The sequence below is a fragment of the Triticum aestivum genome, chromosome 6D (assembly GCF_018294505.1).
Source record: "Triticum aestivum cultivar Chinese Spring chromosome 6D, IWGSC CS RefSeq v2.1, whole genome shotgun sequence".
Classification (NCBI taxonomy): Eukaryota; Viridiplantae; Streptophyta; class Magnoliopsida; order Poales; family Poaceae; genus Triticum; species Triticum aestivum.
This window is the reverse complement of record NC_057811.1, coordinates 246,488,650-246,515,184: the sequence shown is the minus strand read 5'-3', so window position 1 is coordinate 246,515,184 and position 26,535 is coordinate 246,488,650. Positions and strand designations below refer to the sequence as shown.

Here is a 26,535-nt window from a genome sequence, read left to right as displayed (position 1 = left end):
TTCAATCACCGGAACCGGAGCCGACAACTCCACCAAACTGCCAGAGCTTCACCTTCACCACCTCCACCACACTGCCCCAGCTTCACCACCACCACCTCCACCTTCGCCACAACCTCCACCAATGTGCTAAAAGAAAGCTCCAACAAAATGCTAACCACGACCATCACAAGCTACCCCATCAATAGATCGAGGTCTCCCTTGGCTCCCCTAACTATGTAGAACCCATTCACGATGCCAAATCCGCAAAAAACCGGCTCATTTTGGTGTAGAAATTGGAGGCATTTCGTGTAAGAGGAGAAAGAAAGAACGGAGAGCTGTTGTGCATGTGGGAGAAGGAGAAAGGAGGAAGAAGCCGGTGTAGGGTTCGCACCCTATCGGCCAGCAGCTGGCCGATCAGTCGACAGCAGGCTGACAGGGGCGCCCTGTGAGCCAGCCGCACCCATAGCCCCCTCACGGCGTGTCCTAGCCAATGGTCAGCCTGCACGTAGCCGACAGCCAGCTGCCGGTCGGCCTGCTGTAGGCTGACTAGGCCCAAATCAGCCAACAACGGGCCGATCGTGTATTATTTTTTAAATTTAATATATTCAGCATAGTATTTATGAAAATTAATAAAAGATATATATTATTAAAAAATAGCCAAAATAATAAAGGTGTTTGGACCATGTTACTTCACGCAACACTTGTGGCACTTATCATTTGGATAAAAATATAATCTAATAGCTACCCCTACACAGTACCCAACGGCATGATACCAAAAGGAAAATATAATCTAATAGCTACCCCTACACAGTATCCAACGGCATGATACCAAAAGGAACATAAAAACGTTGCCACGACAGTAAAATCTTTCGTATTCTTCAATACCATATGTAACTAACAATAATCTTTAGTCAATAATCTTCCTTAAATAATTCACAGTCAAAATTAACATCAGAGAAAACATCTCGTCGCAGCAAAGCACAAAATATGCCACACGTGGGGATCAGAAGCCACTCAAAAATACTATCACTGTCATACTTCCCAGATGCAATATTCGTAATCGAGGAGTTCACTATATTTTACATTTATACCACCTCACAATTTTTTTGAGAAAGTCATTCTTCTGGCATCCCCTATTTTACCTTTGTACCCCACTTGCAATGAATTCAATCAAATAAAAATATACATGTATTGAACATTGGAACTTTATGGAAGAACTACTTTTCCTGCTCCAGTTTAGTGCACCATTTTCACACGCTCTACAAGTGCAACAGTAGAGGTGGACTACGGGGACTGAACAATCGGTTGGTCTGCAAAAGGGCCATATAACCAACCCCTGGCGATATGACCATAAGCAGCCTCCGTCAAGTGAATACCGTCCCAGCTCCAATGGGTCGATGGATCAGCGCAAGCAGTGGCACCAGGCTCCCCACATTTGGCTGTGACATTGAAGTTGTAAACGGATTTGGCAACAGACCCAGGAGACCCACAACATGCCCTAGGTAACTGCTTGTAAAATCCTGAATTGCAAAGTGGAAATGGTTAGGCCCTGCATTGTGCCATTATCATCAACAAGTGAGCATCTGCATACTTTCTAGTAGTTGAGACAGAAACCCCAAGACACTGAAATGGAAATTCTAGAGGACGAGTACAAGTTATCTAGTTATCACAGGGACATGTATCAAGCAACTGCACCACCAACCAATACTCTAAACTAATAAAGATACAAGCATCTTTTCAGGGAAAAAAATACAAGCATAAAGCATAACAAAGTTAACTGCCAACAAGTTGAGCAAGCAACAGATGGAAGCGACGGTGGACCACCAAAAAAGATGGATCAGCTATGCAATTCATAGATGTTTCTACCGTGTTTATTCCGGTGATCTAAGATTTGTGTGAGGACCACAATCCTGAGGATAAGGTACCGGAGAGTCATGTACCTCAGAAGGTCCGTCGCACCCGCACTAAGAAGCAATGTGATCTTTCTGCGGTGTGTCGCAGTAGCCGTTAAAAGGTCAAAAGAAAAAAGAAATTCAGAATGAGAGGTATCTTTTGGAATAGCAGAGGTCTTCAGGACTTGGCTAAAAGACAGTTTTTCGGATACTTCTAGAGAGTAGACTTTGGACTTCACCACTCTGGTGATTGGTCGTTCGAATTTTGCCACGCCTTTTTTGGACTTCATATGTGGTGGTGTTGATTTTTCGTGGTTTTGTTACCCCCGAGGGGAAGGTCTAGGGGCATTTGTTAGGTGCGAATAATACTAACTTGAGGTTCTGAATATGGAGGTTGGTGACTTTGTGGTCAAGTTTCATGTTCACTCAAGTAATGGCTTCTCATGGGCTCTTCTGGCTGTTTATGGGGCAACACCTTTCCGCAAAAGGAAGTTTTTGAGGTCATGTCTCATATTGAGCGTAATAAAGCATTGGGGTTCCCCGCCGAGTTCTATTAGAGATGTTTGGGGATCATTAAGGGTGATCTTCTTCCAATGTTTGAGGACTTACACAATGATGATCTTTCATTATCTCGTCTCAACTTTGGAATTATCGCGCCTTTACCCAAGAAAGTGGATGTTGTTCGGATTGAGCAATTTAGACCATATGCTTGCAGAACGTTAGTTTTAAAATCTTCACAAAGGTGGGCACTAATAGATTTTCTACTATTGCTCATACGGTCGTGCAACCAACACAGATTGCCTTTATGACTGGTCGCAATATTCTTGAGGGAGTGGTTGTCCTTCATGAGACGATCCATGAGCTCCACACTAAGAAACTCGATGGAGTTATCTTTAAGATGGACTCTGATAAGGCCTATGACAAAGTGATATTCTTGAGGGAGTAGTTGTCCTTCATCAGACAATCCATGAGCTCCGCACTAGGAAACTCGATGGAGTTATCTTTAAGGTGGACTTTGGAAAGGCCTACGACAAAGTGGTATATTCTTCAACAAGCCCTTCGCATTAAAGGTTTTACGTCTCAATGGAGGCAACAAGTGGCTTCTTACGTTCATGGCGGGAGTGTTGCGGTCAAGGTCAATGATGACATTGATCATTATTTCCAGACCCAAAAGGATTGAGGCAAGGTAACCCATGTCTCCAATTTTATTTAATATTGTGGTGGACATGTTGGCTATTCTCATAGCAAGGGCTGAAGAGTATGATCAGCTTGCGGGCCTTATTCTGCATCTGGTTGATGGATGTGTGTATATCCTCCAGAATGCGGATGACACGGTCATTTTTATGGAACATAACCTTCAAAAGGTGATTAATATGAAGTTGATCTAGTGTGTTTTCAAATAACTTTCGGGTCTCAAAATTAATTTCCACAAAAGAGAGCTCTTCTATTTTGGTAAGGCCAAGAGGAGAGTCAGTACAGGCAACTGTTTGGCTGTGAGGTGGGATCCCTTCTGTTTATGTACCTCAGGATTCTTGTTCATTACTGTAAGCTCACCAACAAGGAATGGAAAATTAGTGAAGACCGCTTCGAAAAGATGCTCAGCAGGCTGAAGAGTAAGCTTTTGTGATATGGAGGGAGACTTACCCTCAATAACACTGCCCTTTCTAGTCTACCGATGTTCGTGCTATGGTTTTTGAAATACCCAAAGGGGTGTTGAAAAGGCTAGACTTTTATCGATCTAGGTTCTTCTCACAATGCAAGGAGCAGAAACGGAAGTACAAACTTGCTAAATGGGACATTCTGTGTAGGCCTAAGGATCAAGGTTGATTGGGCATTGAAACCCACTAACTCAAAACCAAGTGCTTACTCAGCAAATGGTTGTATAAGGAGAAAATCAAAAGTGGCAAATAGCCGATTTTCTCGTTGTATAAGCTAGTTAAGAGGAAGGTGTTTGGCAAGAGTAGTTGCATAACAAATACCTGAATTCCAAAACATCACCACAAGAAGATGCTAAGCCTACCAAGTCATCCTCTTTTAAGAGAGGTTCCTTTAAGGTTGGTGACGGCCAATTGACGAGTTTTTGGGAAGACGGATGGTTGGATGACACTCCATTAGCTCTACAATAATCGACCCTGTATAGTATTGTGTTCAGAAAAGAAGATTCGGCGGCTTCTATTCTTGGGGGATTCTGGACCTATTTTTTGCAGAAAACATATTTGGAAAACGTTCCAAGATCAAAGTTGCAATGCCGTTTTTGCACAGGACAGTAGTTCTTACCAAAGATAACCTTGCTAAGCATAACTGGCATGGTAGAAAAGAAAATCTTGTTTTTGTGATCAGGAGACAATTCATCATTTATTTTTGTCATGGATGTTTACTAACGTTATCTGGTGCACCAACTAGTATTCCAAATTTGTTTGGAAACTGGTTGGGTAGTTTTCACCATAAGCTGAAGGGCCAAAATTCGTGTGGGAGTTTGTGTCATTCTCAGGGCAATATGGAATTGCCAGATTAACTGTGTGTGTTTTAACAAATCATCTACTCCTAATTTCTTGCACATTATCTACAGGGCAACAGCATCACTGCAGCATGTGGTCATCACTGCAGCATGTGGATGCATGCGCGCTTATGCGGCCAGAGATGAGGACTAGTATGTGACAAACTGTACTTGGTACACACTTTTTCCATTGTGAAATACTCCCATAATATAAGAGCGTTTTTGACACTACACTAGTGTAAAAAACACTCTTATATTAATGGGACGGAGGGAGTACCTATCTTAACAACATTGGGAGAACTATACACAGTTAAAAAAGTGACGTTGTAATAATAGAAAACATGTGTTTGCAGTTCATGGAGTACATATGTGTTTTGAGTTAAGGTTACAAGGATATTACAGTGGCTTGTACAACCCATAAACAACATTGTAAAAGACTAAATGTAAAAATGACTCCCTTAATCTAGGTGACAGTATGGCAGGTAGTATAAGTTCTGATTGGAGTACATAATGGAACCTAGCCCGACATGACCACTAAACCAGAAAACTAGCAATTGGGTAGCTCTGTAGTAGTACTAACCGAAGTGATAGCTAGTACCCTTTTACAAACTAGATAAATGATCCTAGAGCATGGGATTAGTAACCTTGCTTCTAATATACTCTAAACATGAGTAAGGTGCTTTGTGGCTGCAAGTTGTGTTCACCATTTTTGTCTTATGCTATGTGCTCCAATCTACTATAGAAGGCTAAAGAACTTCTTGCTGTCTGCCCGGATCTGAACTATCTAATTTTATATGTTGTGTGCCTGAGGCATTGTCACCGTCGCCAAAGGAAGACTCGCAAACAGGGTGGGATGACTCCGCTCCCACCCTCTAGCCCCGCCAAGCCCTCCCCTGCCTGCCGCCGACGCTCCCCGCCGGCCGCCCACCCCTAGCCCCCCTCTCCCCTCCCCCCAGCCATGGAGGCCCCAAGCGCCGCCCTTGCCGACCGCCGGGCGACCCTCTCCGGCGAGCGCGTGTCCTCCGGCGACCGCTGGCTCAGCTCGGAGAGCGAGTCCTCGGCGCGTTCCTACAGGGACGTCGCGCTCGCCCCGCCGGCCCCCGCTGCGCCGCTGGCAGCAAGGGCCCCTGGTCGCACCTCGCCGGCCGCTCGCGTGCCCGCCAGGCAACGCCTCGGCCCCCGCTCGGAGGTCCACCGCGTTTCCGGCGGGGCCGTGCTCGACGCGGATGGGTTCCAGCAGCCGCGGCGCAGGAACCGCCGCCGCAGCCCGAGCCAGGACGGCACCGCCAGCCGTTCACCTCCTCACTGCCGCAGCCCGTCTCCGGAGGAGGTTGCTGGGCTGTGCTTTCGCTGCCTCGACCACCGCCAGCGGGTACGCGACTGCACCAACGACGTCCGGTGCAGGCGCTGCCTCACCTCGGGCCACGAGTCTCGCAACTGCGACTTCCGGCGCAACGACGTCGCGCGGCCTCGCCGTGACGCCCTTGGCAGAGACGGCCCGGCCCCGGCCCCTCCTGCGCATCGTCGCGCCACCACCCCACCGGCGCCTCCCGCGCTCCCGCCGCCGGCCCCCGTTCCCCAGCCGCGCCCCGACGTGCCTTTGCGGGTCATCATGGCCAAGGTTTTTGAGTCGCCGACTAATCGCCGAGTCGTTGCAGCGTGGCTTGCTCGCGCAGGCGACTTGACTCGGGAAGCGAGTCGCGCGACTCGCTGGCTCGCCCGCGACTTGACGCGATTAGTCGGCGGCTAGTAGCCGCCAGTCGCGTGGCTTGCTCCAGATCGGCCCACCTGCCAGAGATATTTTTGGGGAGGACAAGAGGGGGATAAATAGAGGGCCACGCGGGAACTACAGAGGAAGACAGGGAAATGGAGGGAAACCGCGCGGGTCTCCTGACCTAGGACTCCAGATCGGCGGCCGCCGGCGACGTGCCCCTCCAGATCCGCCGACGACGTGCCCCTCCAGAGCCTCCTCCGCCGGTGACCTGCCCCCACTAGCCTCCGCCTCCACCTTCTCCTGCGCCTGCGCCAGCAAATCCTGCAGGTATGGCTCGTCCCCCCCTCTGCCTCTCTTTGCTCTGCTTCTGCTGCTGTGTGCTCTGCTTCTGCTGCTGCTGTGTGCTCTGCTGCTGCTGCTGTGGGGACTGGGGAAGGAGAAGGACCGAAGGAAAGATAGCGTGGGGTGGGCTCTGCTGTAGATCTATGTGCTCTGCTGCTCTATGTACTGATGTAGTGATGTGCTCTGCTGCTCTATGTAGTATGTACTGATGTAGTGATGTGCTCTGCTGCTCTAATTAGTAATTACTAATTACTACTTGTGCTGCTCTGTTTTTTTCTGCAGGCACCTTGGCTGCAGCTAGAGGATGACTGACCAAATTGTCAATAGTGCAGCCGGCGGCAATGGGCCTGAGCCTGAGCAGTATGATCCATCCAAGGATCCTAAGCGGAAGGCAAAGTCGGGAGACCCTGGGTGGAAGTATGGGTATTGGCATGACATGAACAGGAGGGATAGGATACGATGCACATTTTGCGGGACAGATGTGCATGCTGGAATAGCAAGGTTGAAGGGGCTGATATCACTTGGGCTCAAGTTGACGAAGCTGTCGGTGCATCTGAAGGTCCATTGCGCAACCTTAGAAGCCGTGGGAGTGGGAGCCAGGCTGCTGTTACCCATGTCTATTCTCGATCTCGAGTGCAAAACCAAGTTGGAGAAGATGAGGACGAGGAGGAGGATGGAAATCAGGAGGTTGAGCTTGAAGATTATTCAACAAGTGAAGATGATCAAGAGGGAAATCAAGGTGAAGGTGAAGGTGGAGGTGAAGAGAGAGGCTCCATTGGCTTTGATGATGATCTGGATTACTAGGACGATTGATGGAACTTGGGCTGGTGTGGCTTCATTTTGGACATATGGAGTTGGGGGCTCTTGGGGCTGGTGTGCCTTATTTTGGACATAGGATTTGGGGCTGGTGTGCCTTCTTTTGGACATAGGATTTGGGGCTGGTGTGGACCGTGTGGCTTCTTTTTGGACATATGGAGTTGGGGGTTTGGGGGTTGGGCTGGTGTGCCTTATCCCTTATTTTGGACATAGGATTTGGGGTCGATTTGGGGCTGGTTGTTAAGAGTTAAGAACTTGGTAGTTCGTAGTTAAATGTAATGAACTAATGCTTAATTTCTGTTGTAATACTTGTTGCTGTGATCTGTGATGGTATTTATATGTAGAACTGCTGCTGTTTTCCTTATCTGAATCAGGTGATCAGGTGCAAAGAAAAAAGGATCATCAAGGAAAACAAATTGGGACAGATGGACACACAAGAAGTAAGTTCTCCTCTTTATTTCAACTCAAATGTGCAAGTTTCCTATTACATATATACTGCAAGGTGCAAACAACTTGATGCTCATGCTTGCTATTACATTTATACTGCAAGGTGCACCTGCAATCAACAAAGACGAGCTTGCACAAGGTCAGAAAGGGATTTCCATTGCCAACTATAAAAGATTGCAAGGTAATATCACTCCTAATTCTACCCCTAAATCCTATTCTAAGCCATGGCGACTTGGGGCGACTAATCAAGCCAAGTCGCAGACTCAAGCCAGCAAGCCACTAGCCACAGCCTTGGCGACTTGGCTTGACTCGGCGACTCAAAAATAGAGATCATGGCGCAGTCCATGGAGATGGAGGAGGCCGAGCGGGTCCTTGGCCGCGCCATGGTAGCCTCCATCACCGGCAACAGGCCGCAGGTGGCCACAGCCGAGGTGGCCAAGCTGCTCTACCGCTCCCTCGAGCTCTCCGAAGGCGACTTCACCGTGCACGAGCACCACCCCGAGGACTTCCTCATCCTCTTCTCCTCCCTGGACACCATGCGTCGTCTCAATGGCGAGCACTTCATCAGCTCGCCACGATTCGCGCTGTCGCTGCGGCCTTGGTGCAAGCTTGCGCATGCTGGCGCCGGCGGGTTTGAACACCGCGTCGAGCTCGAGCTCCGCGGCATCCCCGCCCAAGCTTGGCACCTCTCCACCGCCGAGCACATCCTCAGGGAGAGCTGCTGGATTGAGAGGCTGCACCCCCGCACGCGCTCTCGCGAGGACCTGGCCGTCTTCCGCCTGTCCGGCCACGTGCACCAGCCGACATCCGCCGTGCCGCCATCCTGGAGATCATCGAACTGCTACCAGCCCGCGTCCCCTCAGAGGCGCCGGAGGTCAGGACGCTCACGTACCCCTTCTCCATCGCGCTCGCACGCACTGCCCCGCTCCGGGCGCCCCCTCCTGGTGTCCAGGCCAATGACGACCCCGGCCGAGGCGGCGCCGGCAAATGGGCATGGCCAAGGCCAGGGCCCCGGTCATGGACGGGCAAGGCGCCGCGGCCGGAAGCGCAGGCGAACCGACGCAGCGCCGGCGGCCGGGCAGACGGCATGGCCATGGACGCCCTTGCTTGGCGCGCCTGCGACCGCTCGGGGCGGACCGATGGGTTGAACACGGCGACCTCCTGGCCCCGGCCGGCGACGGTGGCGGTGGTGCCGCCCATCCGGCCATCGAGAGATGGCATGCTATCGTGGCCGGGTCAGCAGGCCCCGCTCGTTCTCGTCACCGGGCCAAAAGAGGAAAAAGAGGGAAAAGAAAGGGCCTGCAGCAGCAGGCTTTGGCGGCAGATCCTACGCGAGCGGCTGTCGCATCCGACGACGACGCGAGGACGGTCGCGCAAGGGCCAGCTGGCGAGCTCCCACTGGTCGTGGGTGAGCCGGGAGGCCCTGGAATTTCAAACTCGGGCTCTCCCCACGATCCCGAGGACGATCCCGCGGGTCCCACCCCTGCCGCGGCTGATCCAACGCCGTGTCGGGATCTTGCCCTTTTGAGCCAGGTCCCAGACTCGCAGCCTGTGGTGCCAGAGGCTTCAGAACGGCCAGGATCGCCTGCCGCCTTGTCAGGGCAAAGCGGTGTCTTGCGTACTCCTGTCGCACTAGTGGGCCCAGGAATCCCCGCTGACCGGTCATCGCTGCCCCTTGACCCCACTTCTACGGTTTTGGCGGGAGGCGCAGCGGTTGCCGCCCAACCCGCTATCGCACCCGCGGCCGAGGCCTCCCCTCATCGCATGGCTGTTGCTGGGCCAAATGGGGCTGGGCCGCTCGCTGTTGAGCCTGCATCTCCAACTACGCTGCCCCTTGTGGCTGCTGCCGGGCCACCCGCCACTGGGGCACCGGAGGCCGGGGCCCAGAGCCCAATTTCCATACTGCAGCGGCCCCGAGGATCCTCCACGCCCGCGCCCAACACTCATCACCGCTCGCCTGTCCCCGAACCCCGCTCTCCGGCATCTGGACGGTTCGCATCGTCGCCTATCACGATGCGACGACCGCGTAGCCGCGCGACCACGCAGCAGGCTTGGACGGTCGGCGAGTTTCTGGCCGCGGCCACGAAGCACATCAGTGCGTCGTTGCCGACTCCTGGGAAGCGGCCACGTCGTCCCCTCCAACTTTGCCCCACGGCGAGGCCGTTCCGCGGTTGCGGCCACACCCGTGGCGGCGCCGCCGATGGCAGAACGGAGGGCCCATGTGCAGATCCTACGCACACTGGGGATTGTAGGCACCAACCAGAAGATCACAGCCATCGAGATGAAAGCCTACGACGACATGTTCGTGGCGCCAATCCCCCTGTCCGTGCTCAAGGCCATCGCCGCCCTGGTCGATCGGGAGATCCCAGCGTGCTTCGCCTCCCCCATGCGCGCAGCCGCTGCCGGCGACAGCTAGGTCCGCCGGCCCATTCATCGTCGACCTCTTGTTCATGGATCACGGACTAAAAATCGCAGTTTGGAATGTTCGCGGCCTCAACTCGCGCGCCCGGCGTAGTGCAATCCGCTCTCTGTTGGGCACTACCGGCGCCTCCATTGTATGTCTACAGGAAACTAAGATGGCTTTGATCTACTCGCTCATTGTGCTAGACATCCTCGGCTCTGAGTTCGACGACTACACGTACCTCCTAGCCGATGGTACGCGAGGCGGCATCCTCCTCGCCTGGAAGAGCAGGGCTGTCACGATCTCCGACCCGCTGCTCACCCAGAACGCGCTCACGGCCAAGGTGTCCGTGGCCTCCGGGACGCCGTGGTGGCTGATGACGGTCTACGGACCCCAAGATGACGCAGATAAAATCCTATTCCTCCAAGAGCTGCGCGATATACGGGCGGCATGCCCCGGCCCATGGATGCTACGTGGTGATTTCAACCTCATGTACCGCACAGAGGACAAGAACACGGGTGGCCTGCATCGGCGCATGATGGGAAGGTTTCGCCGCACCATCAACGACCTCGCCTTGAAGGAGATATACCTCAACGGGCGTCCCTTCACGTGGTCGAATGAGCAATCACCGCCCACGCTGGTGCACCTTGACAGCGTTCTTTGCACCTCGGATTGGGAAGATGCGCACGGCGAATGCCACCTTCGATGCCTTGCTTCGGTCGTGTCGGACCACTGTCCGTTGCTGTTGGATTGCTCTCCCATGCCGGCGGCGCACAAACGCTTCCACTTCAAGGATTATTGGCTCCGGTTAGACGGCTTCCACGACACCGTTGCCGCGGCTTGGAGCTCGGTGCATGACGACAACCCCTTCCGGCGGCTGGTCAAGCATCTCCAGGCTACTGCTCGCCGCCTCTCGAGTTGGAGCGGCAAGTCCACGGGCAATATCCGGGAAAAACTTGCCATATCCCGCGAGCTGATCTTGCGCTTCGACAAAGCGCGGGAGGACCGGGTGCTCTCGCCACCGAAGGAGTGGCTACGCAAGCAGCTCAAGCTCGCCTACCTCGGCATGGCATCCATGGAGCGCACGATCGCTAGACAGCGCGCCCGCATCGCGTCTCTCAAGGATGGCGACGCCAACACGAGCTTCTTCCACCGGCAATGCTCCTGCCGGCGGCAAAAGAACCGCATATATAGCCTCGACGTGGACGGGCAGGTGCTCACAGATCACGAGGAGATGGCCAACCAACGCAGCGTTTTCGCATTTTGATGGATTGCTGGGCACCGCTATTGACCGGGAGCACACGCTGGACCTTTCCCAACTCATCGAGCCCGGCGACCTCGCATGCCTGGACGCGCCTTTCAGCCAGGAGATATGGGACGCGGTCAAACGCATGCCGGCGCGCAAAGCGCCTGGACCAGATGGCTTCACCGCGGAGTTCCTGCGCGCCTGCTGGAGCATCATCCGGCATGACATATGGGACGTTTTCGAGCTGCTTTACGCGCTGCGCGGGCGCGGGTTCAGCAAGCTCAACCAAGCGTTGCTGACCTTGCTGCCCAAACGCGCGGACGCCCACAAGCTCCGCGACTATCGGCCGATCTGCCTGATCCACATAGTGGCCAAGATCTTTGCGAAGGTCCTGTCACTGCGCCTCGCTCCCAAGCTCGACACCCTTGTCAGCCGCAACCAAAACGCGTTCATTGCCGGACGTAGCCTCCACGACAACTTCGTCCTAGTCCGGCAATCCCTCAAGATGCTGCACCAACTTGGCGCACCCAAGATCATGCTCAAAACTCGACCTCACACGCGCCTTCGACTCCATCTCCTGGCCCTTTCTCTTCGAGGTGTTGCGCCAGTATGGGTTTGGGGACCGATTCAGGGAGTGCCTGGCCATTCTGCTCTCCTCGGCGAGCACTCGTGTCATGGTCAACGGAGTTCCCGGCCCGCCAATCTGGCACCGCCGCGGCCTAAGACAAGGTGACTCCACCTTCCCGCAACTCTTCGTGCTGGCGGTGGACACGCTTGGGAGGCTGATGCATCACGCCCTACAGACGGGCATCCTCCAGCAGATGCATCCCCGACGAGCCATCCCGGCGATCTCTCTCTACGCCGACGATGTGATGCTTTTCTGCCACGCCCCTCCCGAGGAGATTGCCGCTGTCAAAGGCATCCTGGACGTGTTCGGTATGGCTTCTGGGCTCCGGGTGAATTACGCCAAGAGCTCTGCCACGGTACTTCACGCCGACGATTCCGTTGAGGGGCTGTTGGAGCCGCTTGGGTGCCCCGTCGTGGCCCTGCCGGTCACTTATCTGGGCATCCCGCTCTCCACTCGCCGCCCATCCGCGGCCCAGCTGCAACCCCTCGTCGACGCGGTGGCGGGCCGGCTCCCTTCCTGGAAAGTTGGCTTATGAACAAAGCGGGACGGCTGGCGCTCTCAAGTCGGTGCTTAGCGTGATACCGATTCATCAACTGCTCGCGCTAGCGCCTCCAAAGAAAACCCTGAAGCAACTAGAGAAGATTCAGCGCAGGTTCCTTTGGGCCGGCCGCGCGGACGCCCACGGTGGACACTACGACGTGAACTGGCGCCGGGTCTGCCGCCCGCTTGAATATGGCGGCCTTGGCGTCCAGGACCTCGAGCGCACTGGGCTATCGCTTCGGCTGCGCTGGCTCTGGCTCGCGCGCACGGACACAGATCGAGCTTGGCAGGGCTGGACCTGCAATTTACTACGGAGGAGCGCGCGCTCTTTTACGCCTCCACGACCATGGCCATCAGGGACGGCAGGACCGCCCTTTTTTGGGAGGATCGCTGGCTCGGAGGCCAATCCGTCCGCGAGCTCGCGCCCATGCTTATCCAGTGCATCCCCAAGCATCGCCGGAAGTCGAGAACGGTGGCAGAGGCCATGACCGGCAATAGCTGGGCGTGCGACATCCATGGTCTGCTCGGCCTCCCAAAGATTGGACAGTACTTGAAGCTTTGGCACGTAGACGTAGTACAGCATGTCAAACTGTCTAACGAGTCGGACAAGCTGCTCTGGAGCTGGACCGCCAACGGCGCTTACACCACCCAGTCTTGCTACCGGGCAACCTTCCAGGGAGCGATGGGCTGCCACTCCTGGAAGCTCATTTGGAGGAGCTGGGCACCGCCCAATGTGAAGTTCTTCCATTGGCTGGCATGTCAAGATCGCTGCTGGACCGCGGAGCGACTCGCACGTCGTGGCCTGCAGCACCACCCACGGTGCCTTCTATGCGACCAAGAACCGGAGACGATCAGGCACCTGATGCTCACGTGCCCATTCACTAAGCAGACATGGCATGAGGTCCTATCTTGGCTGCGCTTGCCGGCGCCGGCGCCCGAGCACGACGGCTCGCTCATGAACTGGTGGCTGCGCGCGAAGGAATTCACACCGCGAGCGCTTCGCAAGGCGCTCAAATCCGTGGCGCTTTTGGTGCCGTGGATGATTTGGAAGCATAGGAACGCGTGTGTTTTCGACCATGTGAGCCCATCGCTCAATGAGCTTGTTGACAGGATCAAGGACGAGACCCGATGTTGGGCAAAGGCCGGGGCTCAAGGGCTCAGGGTCGTTTTGCCATCATCCTGGGATGTCCACTGAGCCCCTGTCGGCTGTGTAAACCTGCCTCCTAGGAGGATGTAAATTCCCTCTCTTTCCAATGCAATGAAACGCGAAGGCCATTTGCGTTTTCTCGAAAAAATATTGTGTGCCTTTCAAGGCGAACGGAGGGAAATCGCTGACTAGGTAACAGTTGACTTTACACCAGAGAGAGAAAAGCACATGCACACTAAGATCCATCTGCGGTAATTACATCACTAAGAACAAACAACAGAACTCTTAGCTAAGGAAAGCCAATTCCAGTAGTGTTGTATCTGTTAAGCAAGGATATGAATATATGCATACAACCAATTTGCAAATCACTGAGTTCCGATGCTTCCGGAGTTAGCTATGGCAAAAGTTAACAGTTCAGTGTTTGAGAACTAACCAAACTTCTCAGGTTGAAGAATGAACTGGACAACTGGTGTGTAGTAGTCGCCGTATATGATCCGCACATTGGGGTACTTGGGCCGGAGCTTCTCTAGTGCTCTCTTGAGATGTGCATTGTGCACCCATGAGAACGTGTTGTACTGGCGGATGCACCCGCTCCGGGAGCCATACTCGTGGGCTGGCATATCGAGCATGTTCAAGTACACGGGAAAGCACCCAGTGGGCATCACCCCTGGCACAATAAGATCTGCTGCCCCCTCAGCGATCAATTCCTGCACCATACATGAACAATTAAAGTTGAAAGTACATTCGATGTGACAGCAAACAAATAACTCAAAGAAGCAATCACTACCTCGACACCGTCGGAGATGCCCTGGATGACATCCGGCATGAACTTGTAGGCCTCTGTAAGGCCCTTGCCTGCAAATAGGGGCGCATTGTAGTCGTTGCCACCAAACTCGCCAACAACGAACAGCGAGTTGGCATAGAATTCCTTGCATTCTTCTGCAAAAACATCACGAGAACGAAAGGTTCACAAGCAAATTCCCAATTATTTCACAATCAACCACCTACATAGCTGCAAAGGTGGGATTTAGACATTTACCCTTGGTGGAGTTGCAGAAGGAAGGCTTGAGATCACGGAACCACTGGATTTGGGTCATGAGGGCACCGGAGTTCCAGACGACCGCACCGAGGCCCCTAGCTTCGAAGTAGGGCGTGTCGAGCGCCGTCGCGCCGGTGATGGCGAAGTTGGCCCCGTGCTTGAAGTCCGAGTGATTGGCCTTGGACGGCGGCAGCAGCGACAGCCCGAATTCTTGCGCTACAATAACCGACCAAGCGCAGGAAACCCATCAGGACCGAATCTCGGAGGAATCAAGAAAGCAAACAAGAAATAACCAAATCAAACCGGGCACTCACCCAGGTGGTCGATGACTAGGCGGCCGTCGGAGCACCGGCCGGTGGGTTTGCCGAAGTAGGTCTGCCCGTAAGGCAGCCTCGCGGTGGTGAGGTTGTCTTGGACGCCGTTTGCTATCAGAAGATTGCCAACATCAGCCAGTGAGTCCCCGAAGTTGAACAGCGCTCGGTACTTCCCCTTGGCCGCCGCCTTAGCCGCGTCCACTTTCCCGGCCGACGCCGCGAGAAATACCGCCACGACCGCAATAGCGACAAGCGCCTCCCATCTACCCATCCGACCGCTCCTTGGGTCAGTCTACGCGGAACGGAAGAGAGGAAGAAGAGAAGGAGAAGGAAGACGATATGGTGGGTGGGAGAGCTAAGAGGAAATAGCCATCAAGGTTAGGGTTGGGGGGGTTCTTGTAGGCGAGGGCTGCGCTGGTGGCCTGGCCGGTGGCGGCTGCTCGTGTAGCGTTTTCTGGGCTGCCCGCGTCGCTCCCGCCGCACGAAGAAGGAAGAAGATTATTGCGGAGGTGGGAGCAGGAAGAAGATGGAAGCGAAGCGACCACGAAGCCGGCGGGCAAATTGGATAAAAATGACGTCGATGCGAAAGAAATTCACAAAATAAAATGTGGCCAAAAAGATTTAACCTAGCTAACCCTTCGGATAGCACCGACACATCAACACTACACTACATTGCTTAGAGCATCTCCAGCCCGTTCGGCCCCCAGGGCGCCGAAAAAGAGCGGCTTGGGGCGAGCCGGCGCTAGATCGCCCCCTGGGGCTCGGTTTGCTCTCAGTCACGCGCCCGCGGTCGCCGCGGGGTCGGCGAAGTTCGTTTCGATTTTTTTGCAAACTCGGCGAAGTTCGGCCAATTTTCGATGAAATTTGTACAAAAACTTAAAAATATGCCGCCACCGTCGCCGTCGCCGCCACCGCCGTCTACATGCCGAGAAGCCTGTAGAAGCGGGTGTAGTCGTCGTCGTCGCCGGGCGCCTCACCTGCGGCGTCCCTGCTGCATCCCTCGTCGGGGTCACCGACAGCGCTTGACGGCCCGGCCTCGCCCTCGTCGTCGTTGTGTGATGATGATAACGCCGCCCTCCTCGGCGACAAGGCGACGCTCCTCGGCGCGGCGACATGCCTCGGTCTCCAGGTACGCCCGACGCTAGCAGCGCACCTGCTCACGGACGTAGTCCTCCTTCGCCCATTTGAGGGCGGACTCGTCATCGGGGGCCACCATGCCGGCGTGCTCCGGCTTCACGGGGAGCATGTCCGGCTCGGGCTTCGGCCGGACCAGGCGAAGGGAGCGCCTCGTCGGTGCAGTCGCAGGCGAGGGCTCATTGATGACGAGGGCGCCGCTGCGAGCACGACGCCCGAGCGGTGTCTCCTCCGGCTCGGGCTTGACGGGGCGGAGGGCCGGCGAGCCGGAGCCCGACGACGAGGACGACCCCGGCTCCATTCACCGCGGGATCCAGGAACTGCCGCGCCGACGAGAGAAGGAGGGCCGCGTCGGGTACTCCAGCCGCGGCACATTGCCGGTCTCGATGTGGTCGAGGACAGCGTCGAGTGTGCGGCCGGGGACGCCCCACCACTCGCGCCGTCCTTCGGTGTTGTGGCGGCCGCGGGGGATGATACCGTTGACGGACGCGGGCGATCTCCGCCCGCCGTGCCGCCCCTTCGGGCACCGGCGGCACCGGGACGCTGCCGGCGCTCAGTCTCCACGAGCCAGGCACGCGCATGTCGGGGGGCGCCGGATACTCGGCCTCGTACAGAAGGCGCGCCTCCGGCTCCTGGAGGTGTCGGCGGCCGAAGCCGTTCGCCGCTGCGCCGTCGCCTGGGTATCTCTCTGCCATGGTTTCGCTCGTCGGCGGGCAGGGGAGTGGTGGGAGAGCTCGCCGGCGAGGAAAAGGCTTTCACAGGAGGGAGAGGGGGAGGTTGTGGCGCTCACCGGCGGGGAGGGGCGCCTTTTTATAGCCGAAGCGGGGTGGCCGGGGGCGGCATGCGGGCGGACGTGTGGCGCATGCGGGCGGGATGCGCGTCGGCGGCGTCTTCACTGCGCCGCCCATGAGGCATCAATGGAGGGCGACCGGCGCAGCAGCGCGGCAGCCTTCGCATTGATTCCCGCGGGAACCGAGGCGATGAGGTCGACGAAGCGCCTGTCTCGCTGACTTGGCGGGCCCGCCGCTGTTTCGCGCCAAAACACTCGCCCCGGCGCCCCCGGGCGCCCCTCGGCGCGTCGGGTTCGACCTGGGTCCGCTGGCGCTGATTTCGGCCCAAGCCGGCGAAAAACGGGCTCCTGGGGCGCGACTGGGCCGTTTTTTGGCGCCGGCGCAAAAAAAATCGCCTGGGGAGGCCGTTCTGGGGGCGCGGCTGGAGATGCTCTTAACGCCCGCCTTACTGACGCTACATGATTCGCCAGCGTGAAACACCGAGGCGAGGCCGGGCCCCGTCCAGATTAAGTAGCGTCTAAATCAAAGGCGTTATACTATCTAGTGTTAGCGCAAAGGCGCTACACTTTCACTTACTAACCGTCGCGGACCATCCCTCCCCCGTTCCACTCATTCCTCCCAGGAATAAAGAGGGTCGGCCCCGGCTTTCTCCCTCTCCTCTCAATCTCCTCTACAAATCCTTTCGGTCTGATGATTACCTCCGTGGATTTCTGCCCCAAACCCTCCTAGAAGGTAATCTCCTTTGATCCCCTTATTTTCATCCGAAAAATCCTTCACATTTTCTTAGATTTGTGCAAGTTTGGGTGGAATCCTAGTTTTGCCTGGATTCGAAATTTATATGAAAATTTTGAAATAGTGTGGTGTAACGACCCGAGACCGACGCTTCAAAAGCCTTCCAGTTATTTCGTTGTTGCTGTGTGTTTTATTTGTTTGTTGCATTTCATCATGGCATCATCCGCATTGCATCGGTACTCGTTGCCGTCATTGTTTTTAAAACTTGCATCTGCTTGTAGTTGCCGCGTCCCCCCTTTCTTTTGTTGACCATTCCGAGACCAACCTTGTTCTCGTTTTCCCTCTTGCCTAAACCGGAGTCTCTTTGTACAGTGCACAGAACCCCTCGTGTGCGCGTCTGAAACTTCTCCGAACCCGAGATACCCTAAACATCATCGGTTCGTTGTTTAGACCACCCGAAGCCGTCCGATCAAAATCTAAGGGCTCAAATCCTCTCTCATATCAGCCACCTACTATGTATAGTAGGCAGCGCCTAACCAAATCAGACCAAACCCTAAAATTTAGGTAGATGTTCCATCCATCCCATCATGCGCCGCCATCCTCCTTGGGATCCCCTTCCGATCCAACCACCAAGCGAAGCTGCCACCTTCCTTCTCGTTTTCCAGATCGGGCCAACCACATGCTACCAATCCATCGATCCACCGCCTCCTTCGATTCCCCATCCAACCACCTGCCCGAGCGCTCCTCCACCTCGCGATCCCGCCGCCGCCGGCGAGCACCAGCAGGACCCCCGAGCTGTCCCACTCTCCTTGTTCCTCCCCTCTCTCTTTTATTCTTCGCTCTCTCTAATCTCTCCAGCCCTCTCTCTGCTTTGGGTTAACAGGAGCGATGCATGGAGCTCGTCCATGGCGCCCGAAGCATGGAGCTTCGCTCCATTCGCTGGATCCATCCACCGCTGCCCTGAACTGAACCCCCCACGCCGAGATCTGGCGCTGCCCCACCGTCTTCGACCTTCCTCTGCGTGCCCGCAAGGTCCACCGCCGCCTACGTTCGCGCCAAGTACTGCAGCTGTACGACACCACCAGGGAGTCGTCGCCCCGCCAAGTCCCTCGCTGGAGCGAACTCGTCCCCAAGTCCCGCAGCCGCTGATGCCGTCGCGTCTTCTTCCCCTACGCTGCTCGAGTGTGAGCCATGCCCGGCGCTCAAGCCCGTGCTGCACCTCTGCTTCGTTCGGGCAGAGGACGACACCTCTGCCTTGACCGCTCGCCCCCTCTGCTTCGTGCGCTGGCCCGCGTCCCCTTCGCCAGATCGAGAGGCCCAGCGCATGCGTCCAGCCGGCCTGGCCAGTTTTGGCCCGATGTGAGCGCTGCCCAAAAACCCCGCCCTCTGCACTGTTCGGCCTTTGTTTTAGATTCGTCCCGCTTTTGTTTGGACTGAGGCTTGCCAAGTGGCCTTGGTATACCACCGGTAGACCACCTGTCAAGTTTCGTTCCATTTGGAGGTCGTTTGGTGCGCCAGCGGTTAACCAGGTAACCGCAAAGGCTTTTTGTGTGTTGCAGCAAAACCCCCTCCAAACAGCCCAATAACCCATCTAAGTCACCTCCCTGCTCTCGGTCATTCGATCACGATCGTGTGGGCGAAAACTACACTCCATTTGGAGTCTCCTAGCTCCCTATGCCTATATAAACACCTCCCCCTCCGAAATTTGCGTCCAAATCGCAGATAAACCCTAGCCCTGCTCCTCCGCGCCGCCGGACGTGTCCGCCCGGCACCGGACACAACCGGCGCCACCTCACCCCGGCCAATCCGCCGCCGCCACGTCAGCGCCGCCACCGCCCGCGTCCAACCGTGCCGTGACACGTGTCCCGCCGCCGCCATCCACCGCTCGCGGCCTGGAGAGCCCGAGTCGGGCCCTCCCGACCCGTCCGCCGTCCGCCGCCCGTGCCCTCGCGCGCCCCGCGCCGCCTCCTCCCGCGCCCCGCCCCGCCTCCTCCCGCGACCTCCCGCCGCCAAGCGCGCGCCCGCCGGTCGCCGCCGTCCTCAGCACCCCGCCGACGCCCGCGCGCACCCGCGACCCCGCCGGCGCCTTCCTCCTCCGGCCGGCCTCCTCCGTCCCCGTCCACCCAACGCCTCCTTCGGCCTCCTCCTTTCCATCTCCGGCGAGGAATCCCTGCCGCCTCGGCTTCCGTGCGGACCCCGATCCAGATCTAGAGGTTGACTTTCCCCCCCTCATTTTCTGCTAAGTCCCGAAGTTTTCAACATATATTGCTCTGTTCATCACCTCATAACTCTTTGCATACTGCTTCGTTTTGCGTGCATGATATATCGAAATGTTTGTCACGAGATGCTCTTCACTTCGTTCCATTGTGCCATGCTCATTTGAGTTCATCTTGATGCCCAAATCTCTGATGCAAGAGTGCTATATGATGTTTACGGCTGTTATTTATCAGAACTTGGTGATTTGTTATTTTTGTTGCAATTGATGTGTGCATCTTATGGGCATGAGCTCTACAGATGTTTTGATCTATGCCATGCCATATTTACAGGGGTGTATGCCATGTATTTTTGTGATATATGTGGTGACTAGCACAAGCATGCAAACTAGGCTTCGTGATGTTTCTGTTTTCAGGGACTTAGGATTTTGCTAAGTCTGTTACTGTTGTTATTTTGTTGCCATGTATCCATGTGTCTACAAAGAGATCCATGCTTCTTTTGAGTAGGTTTAGTAAGGATGTTTTGTAGACATGGTTATGCTCTATCCATCCATGCCCCTGTTTGCAATTATGGAGTGCCCTAGCAGGTCTTAATCTTGCTCTACTTTTGCTATAAAATATTTCTGGCAGAATGTTAACATGTTATTCAATTTTGCCAAGGTTGTAGTTGATCCATACATGATATGAACTTGCTCTTGCCATGGTTAGCTTCATAAATATGCCATCTTGCTATAGGTATGCTTCTTTTGTCATGCGTTGCCTTGTGATGAGTGAATCAAGCTCACAAAGATGCCTTCATAATTCTGTTAATGCCATGTTCTGTTTTCTGCCAAGTCTGAAACCTGTTAACGAAACTTGTTATGTTTACATGGGTGCCATCATATCTTCTGTGCCTTTTTGGCTCATGATCATTAAAGGACTTTTGTTCTATGCATTTAGTAGATTCATGCCATGCCTTGTTTTGCTATGTTAATTTCCTGTAGTATGTTGATTGCTTGCTCTGAACATTGCTACCTGATACTGTTTATGCCATGCCCAGTAATTTCACCAAGTCTGTGAAGCTGATATCTTTTGCACTTTTGCCATGCTTGTTTGAACCTGTTATGTTGTGATCTAGCCGTAGCTCAGTGTTCATATTTTGTCAAGCATCTCCTGTAGATTACTGCCATATGCTTTGTTGCTATGTTGGAGTGCTGTAGCATAGTTACTTGATGTATTCTAAGTGCTATCATGCTGTTAATCGCAGAATCGTGTCATTCTTGTTTTGCTTGCCATTTGCAAACCGTGCATCCGTTTCCGGTGATCTTTATATCGATTTCGACCGAAATCATCTCATATTTCCAGTGGCATACTTGGTTTGCCAAGTTACTGCCTTGTTCATCCTTTTTCTTCCGGAGCACGCATACGCATCGCATATCATATCTCGCATATCATGCATATATTGCATCATGTTGCTTGTGCATTTCCCGTGATTGATTGTGGTTCCATTGCTTGTGTTCTTGCTATGGATAGAGTCGGGAGACGAGTTCGTGAACGAGGAACCTGTTGAGTACGCTTACGAGGATCAAGCTTTCGACAACTCCGAGAACCTTGCAGGCAAGATGACCATACCCTCGAAATCACTTCTATCTTTGCTTTGCTAGTTGTTCGCTCTATTGCTATGTTGCGCTACCTACCACTTGCTATATCATGCCTCCCATATTTGCCATGTTAAGCCTCTAACCATCCTTTCCTAGCAAACCGTTGTTTGGCTAAGTTACCGCTTTTGCTCAAGCCCTTCTTATAGCGTTGCTAGTTGCAGGTGAAGTTGAAGTTGGTTCCATGTTGGAACATGGATATGTTGGCATATCACAATATCTCATATTTAATTAATGCATCTATATATTTGGTAAAGGGTGGAAGGCTCGGCCTTATGCCTGGTGTTTTGTTCCACTCTTGCCACCCTAGTTTCCGTCATACCGGTATTATGTTCCTTGAGTTTGCGTTCCTAACGCGGTTGGGTGATTTATGGAACCCCCTTGATAGTTCGCCTTGAATAAAACTCCTCCAGCAAGGCCCAACCTTGGTTTTACCATTTGCCTACCTAAGCCTTTTTCCCTTGGGTTTTCGCGAGCCCGAGGGTCATCTTTATTTTAACCCCCCCGGGCCAGTGCTCCTTCGAGTGTTGGTCCGAACCGAGCCGCCTGCGGGGCCACCTCGGGGAAACTTGAGGGCTGGTTTTACTCGTAGCCTGTCTCATCCGGTGTGCCCTGAGAACGAGATATGTGCAGCTCCTATCGGGATTTGTCGGCACAGTCGGGAGGTCTTGCTGGACTTGTTTTACCATTGTCGAAATGTCTTGTAAACCGGGATTCCGAGACTGATCGATTCTTCCTGGGAGAAGGTTTATCCTTCGTTGACCGTGAGAGCTTATAATGGGCTAAGTTGGGACACCCCTGCAGGGTATTATTTTTCGAAAGCCGTGCCCGCGGTTATGTGGCAGATGGGAATTTGTTAATGTCCGGTTGTAGAGAACTTGACACTTGACTTAATTAAAATACATCAACCGTGTGTGTGTAGCCGTGATGGTCTCTTCTCGGCGGAGTCCGGGAAGTGAACACGGTTTGAGTTATGCATGAACGTAAGTAGTTTCAGGATCACTTCTTGATCTTTTCTAGCTTCGCGACCGTTGCGTTGCTTCTCTTCTCACTCTCATTTGCGTATGTTAGCCACCATATATGCTTAGTGCCTGCTGCAACTCCACCTCATTACACCATCCTTTCCTATAAGCTTAAATACTCTTGATCTCGCGGGTGTGAGATTGCTGAGTCCTCGTGACTCACAGATTCTACCAAAACAGTTGCAGGTGCTGACGATGCCAGTGCAGATGACACAACCGAGCTCAAGTGGGAGTTCGACGAGGAACGTGGTCGTTACTATGTTTCTTTTCCTGATGATCAATAGTGGAGCCCAGTTGGGACGATCGGGGATCTAGCATTTGGGGTTATCTTATTTTCATTTGGATTTGACCGTAGTCGGCCTATGTGTGGATTTTGGATGTTGTATGAATTAATTTATGTATTGTGTGAAGTGGCGATTGTAAGCCAACTCTCGTTATCCCATTCTTGTTCATTACATGGGATTGTGTGAAGATGACCCTTCTTGCGACAAAACCACAATGCGGTTATGCCTCTAAGTCGTGCCTCGACACGTGGGAGATATAGCCGCATCGTGGGCGTTACAACTAGGCACTAATTAACCGAGGTGGGGCCCGGTCTGGACCCGGGGTGCCATGTTGGTGAGCCGTATAGCGAGTGTAGTGTAGCGCCGATGTTTCAGGCGCTACCCGAAAGGGTTAGCTAGGTGAAATAGTTTCGTCCACAGTTGATAGTTCCTTTTGTGAATTTCTTTTGCCTCTAGGTCATTTTTATCCATTTTGCCAAGCTGGCAAGCCTCTGGCTATCGATTCAAAAGATAGTTGTCACACTGAGAAAAGGTGTCCTACACGGTTCGACTTTCGACCATTTTCTGGCTGCTTTGGTTGGGACTTGGGAGCTCGAAAATGAATGACTCCCCTACCTCGGCTGAGATCCAGACCAATAAATGATGATGACGGTGGGGATCTCATATTAGAACACGTCAGCAGCCGGCGCATCAAACCGGCCTCAAACACATCTGGGCGGGTGGGCCGATCACTAACCGGTGATTAAACCCAACCCATCTGGGCGCGTGAAACCGGACTCAAATGCCCAGGCTGTTCGGCGCCCCTCTGATACATCTTCAGTGTATCTATAAATTTTGATTGTTTCATGCTATTATATTATCAATTTTAGATACTTTATGTGCAATTTTATATCATTTTTGGGGACTAACCTATTAACCTAGTGCCCATTGCCAATTGCTATTTTCTGCATGTTTTTGGTTTTACAGAAAATCAATATCAAACGAAGTCCAAACACGATGAATTTTTACGGTGATTTTTTTAGGACCGAAAGGGGCCCTAAAAGGTTGAGGAGGAGGCCAGAAGAGTTACGAGAGAGCCACAAGCTCACACGGCGCGCCCCCTCGGGGCGCGCCACCTGAGCTTGTGGGTCCCACGCAGCTCCGTTTGACCTAATTCCAACTCTATAAATTTCCATAAATCCCCAAACCAATAGAGAGACACCCGAAACATTTTTCCGTCACCGCAACTTCTGTTCTTCCATGATCCCATCTGGAGGCCTTTTCCGGTACTCTGGCGTAGGGGGAATTGATCACAAAGGGCTTCTACATCATGCTTGTTGCACCTCCAATGATGTGTGAGTAGTTTACCAAAGACCTATAGGTCCATAGTGATTAGCTAGATGGCTTCTTATCTCTCTCTCTCCAATTTTCAATACAAGTTCTCCTTGGAGATTTATTCCATATAACATTCTTTTGCAGTGTGTTTGTTGGGATCTGATGAATTGTGGGTTTATGATCAAATTATTCATTGAAAGTAATTGAGTATTTACTAAACTTTACTATGCATGATTATTATAGTTTTGTATTTCTCTCCGATCTATCTGTTTGGTTTAGCCAACTAGATTTATTTATCTTCAATGGGAGAGGTGCTTTCTAGTGGGTTCAATCTTGCGGTGTCCTCACCTCGTGACAGAAGGGGTAGCAAGGTACGTATTTGTATTGTTGCTACTAAGGGTAAACCGACGGGGTTTAATCATATTGTTTGCTTCTATTCTGTCTATATTATGCCCACATACTTCATGCATTACTCTGTTTGTTATGAAATTAATATGTAGAGAGGCAAGCATATAAGCGCTCACGAAGTGGAGTAATAGTAGTAGATGCAGAATTGTTTTGGTCTAGTTGTCACAGACGTAATGCCTATATACATGATCATTGCCATGAATAACGTCATTAAGTATGCGCTTTTCTATCAATTGTGATGACGACATCAATACCATAGTTACACCCACCACCCCTGCTACTATACATACTGGACCAATTACTAGAGCTCGGGCACACCAATTAAATTATCAGGCACTTTCATTTCTTGGGAATAATCTAATGTTCATGAGAATATGATGTTGCCTAAAATAGATACATTTGTATTGATTACTAATGAAGGGGCTAAGCATGGACAAGAGGGATGAACACTGGAGCAGGATCAAGCATTGAGATGAAGGCACACGCGAAAGGAACCAGAACGGTGTTTCTAATGGAGTTTTCAACACTTTGAAGCCTCCATGATGACATACAAGGACATGGACAAAATATACAAGATGCCCTCTCATAAATTTCGTCCATGGCTTATTATAGGTGATGCGCCACCTTAGTTTTGGGCCAGGCCCATGTAATTTTGAAGTACTACTTCATAGGCTGGTTTTAGAGTCCGTATTGTAGGGAAAACGACTCAGGAGATGTTTTAGTCCCACCTTGCCAAAGGTGGACGAAATCCCCTTTCATTTTCCCTTATAAATACAACCCTTAAGGCACTGTTTAGACTTGGGTTTTGTTTAGATTAAAAATCCGCCGTAGCTGCAACTCGCATCCTTCGTTTGTGTTCAACAACCAGGCCAAGACGTCATAGAACCCCACTTGATCAATAAAGATTTCGTATTATATTCGCAATATCCAGATTTCAATCTCAGTTTCTTGCTTGTTCTTCGTTTGCTTGCAGGAAATAGACCCTCGTGGTCAGGTTGATCGTGCTCCGGCATGGTCAGTTACCTCTCGGAATTGGTTTAGCGATTTGCTAAGGCGCGGCGTCTTGGCACGTTCGTTGTCGGACCGTCAAAATTGACTTCCACCGAAAACGATACCAACCTCTCGTTGAAACATCGGGACACCCTAGCCTCTATCAAGTGGTATCAGATTTCCAGGTTGCTCGGAGAGACTTTCCAATTTTTCGTAGTTTAGATCGCATCTGTTCTTCACACCTACAGTCCACGAAAAAGACACAAAAAATTAGGGTTAGATCATCATATCTGAACCAATCAAAGCCTTTTGCAATTTTCTTTTTGGTGTTTTGTTTTGTTGAATTTGCAGTTGCATCATCGTCTCGAGTTGCTGGTCTTAGCGTCTAGTTCCCTTAGAGTTTCGCGTTCTGGTCACAGGTTTTCATGCCGCTACCGCATCATCTTCATCGTCGCTGCCATATAGCATTGATACGTCTCCAATGTATCTGTAATTTTTTATTGTTCCATGCTATTATAGAATCAATCTTGGATGTTTTATATGCAATTATATATCATTTTTTGGGACTAACCTATTAACCTAGTGCCTAGTGCCAGCTGCTGTTTTTTGCTTGTTTTTGGCTTTTCAGAAAATCAATATCAAACAGAGTCCTATTAGTGAAAAAACTTTGGATTAATTTTTATGGACTAGAAGGGACCCTCGGAGGTTCGGGAGAAGACCAGACAAGCCACGAGGGAGCGACAAGCTCGCTAGGCGTGCCCCATGGGGGTTCCCCTAGGCTTGTGGGCCCCTCGTGGAACGTCTTGACCTAATTCCACCTCCATAAAGTCCCAAATATTCCCAATACATTAGAGAGCCACCTGAAATACTTTTTCCGCTGTCGCAAGTTTCTATTCTTCCGCGAGCCCACCTGGAGGCCTTTTCCGGCACCTTGCCAGAGGGGGAATCGATCACGGAGGGCTTCTACAACATCCTTGCTACCCTTTCGATGATGCCTGGGTAGTTTAT

At 52.8% G+C, this 26,535-nt stretch overlaps 1 protein-coding gene across 1 annotated transcript; it reads right to left on the bottom strand.

The window, feature by feature from the left end:
• Positions 1–947: 947 nt before the first annotated feature.
• Positions 948–15,578, bottom strand: LOC123144549 (GDSL esterase/lipase At5g45910). Its single transcript, XM_044563759.1, has 5 exons — positions 15,003–15,578; positions 14,689–14,904; positions 14,437–14,588; positions 14,083–14,356; positions 948–1,499 (listed from the first exon to the last, which is right to left on the bottom strand). The coding sequence occupies exons 1-5, from the start codon at positions 15,271–15,273 to the stop codon at positions 1,264–1,266; spliced, it is 1,149 nt and encodes a 382-aa protein (XP_044419694.1). The 5' UTR covers positions 15,274–15,578; the 3' UTR covers positions 948–1,263.
• Positions 15,579–26,535: the final 10,957 nt, after the last annotated feature.

Coding starts and splice junctions, on each gene's coding strand:
- LOC123144549 (XM_044563759.1), bottom strand. CDS start 15,273: ATGGGTAGATGGGAGGCGCTTGTCGCTATTGCGGTCGTGGCGGTATTT. Junction 14,589..14,688: donor CTTCTGCAACTCCACCAAGG/GTAAATGTCTAA, acceptor ATGTTTTTGCAG/AAGAATGCAAGGAATTCTAT. Junction 1,500..14,082: donor TCTTCAACCTGAGAAGTTTG/GTTAGTTCTCAA, acceptor TTTGCAATTCAG/GATTTTACAAGCAGTTACCT.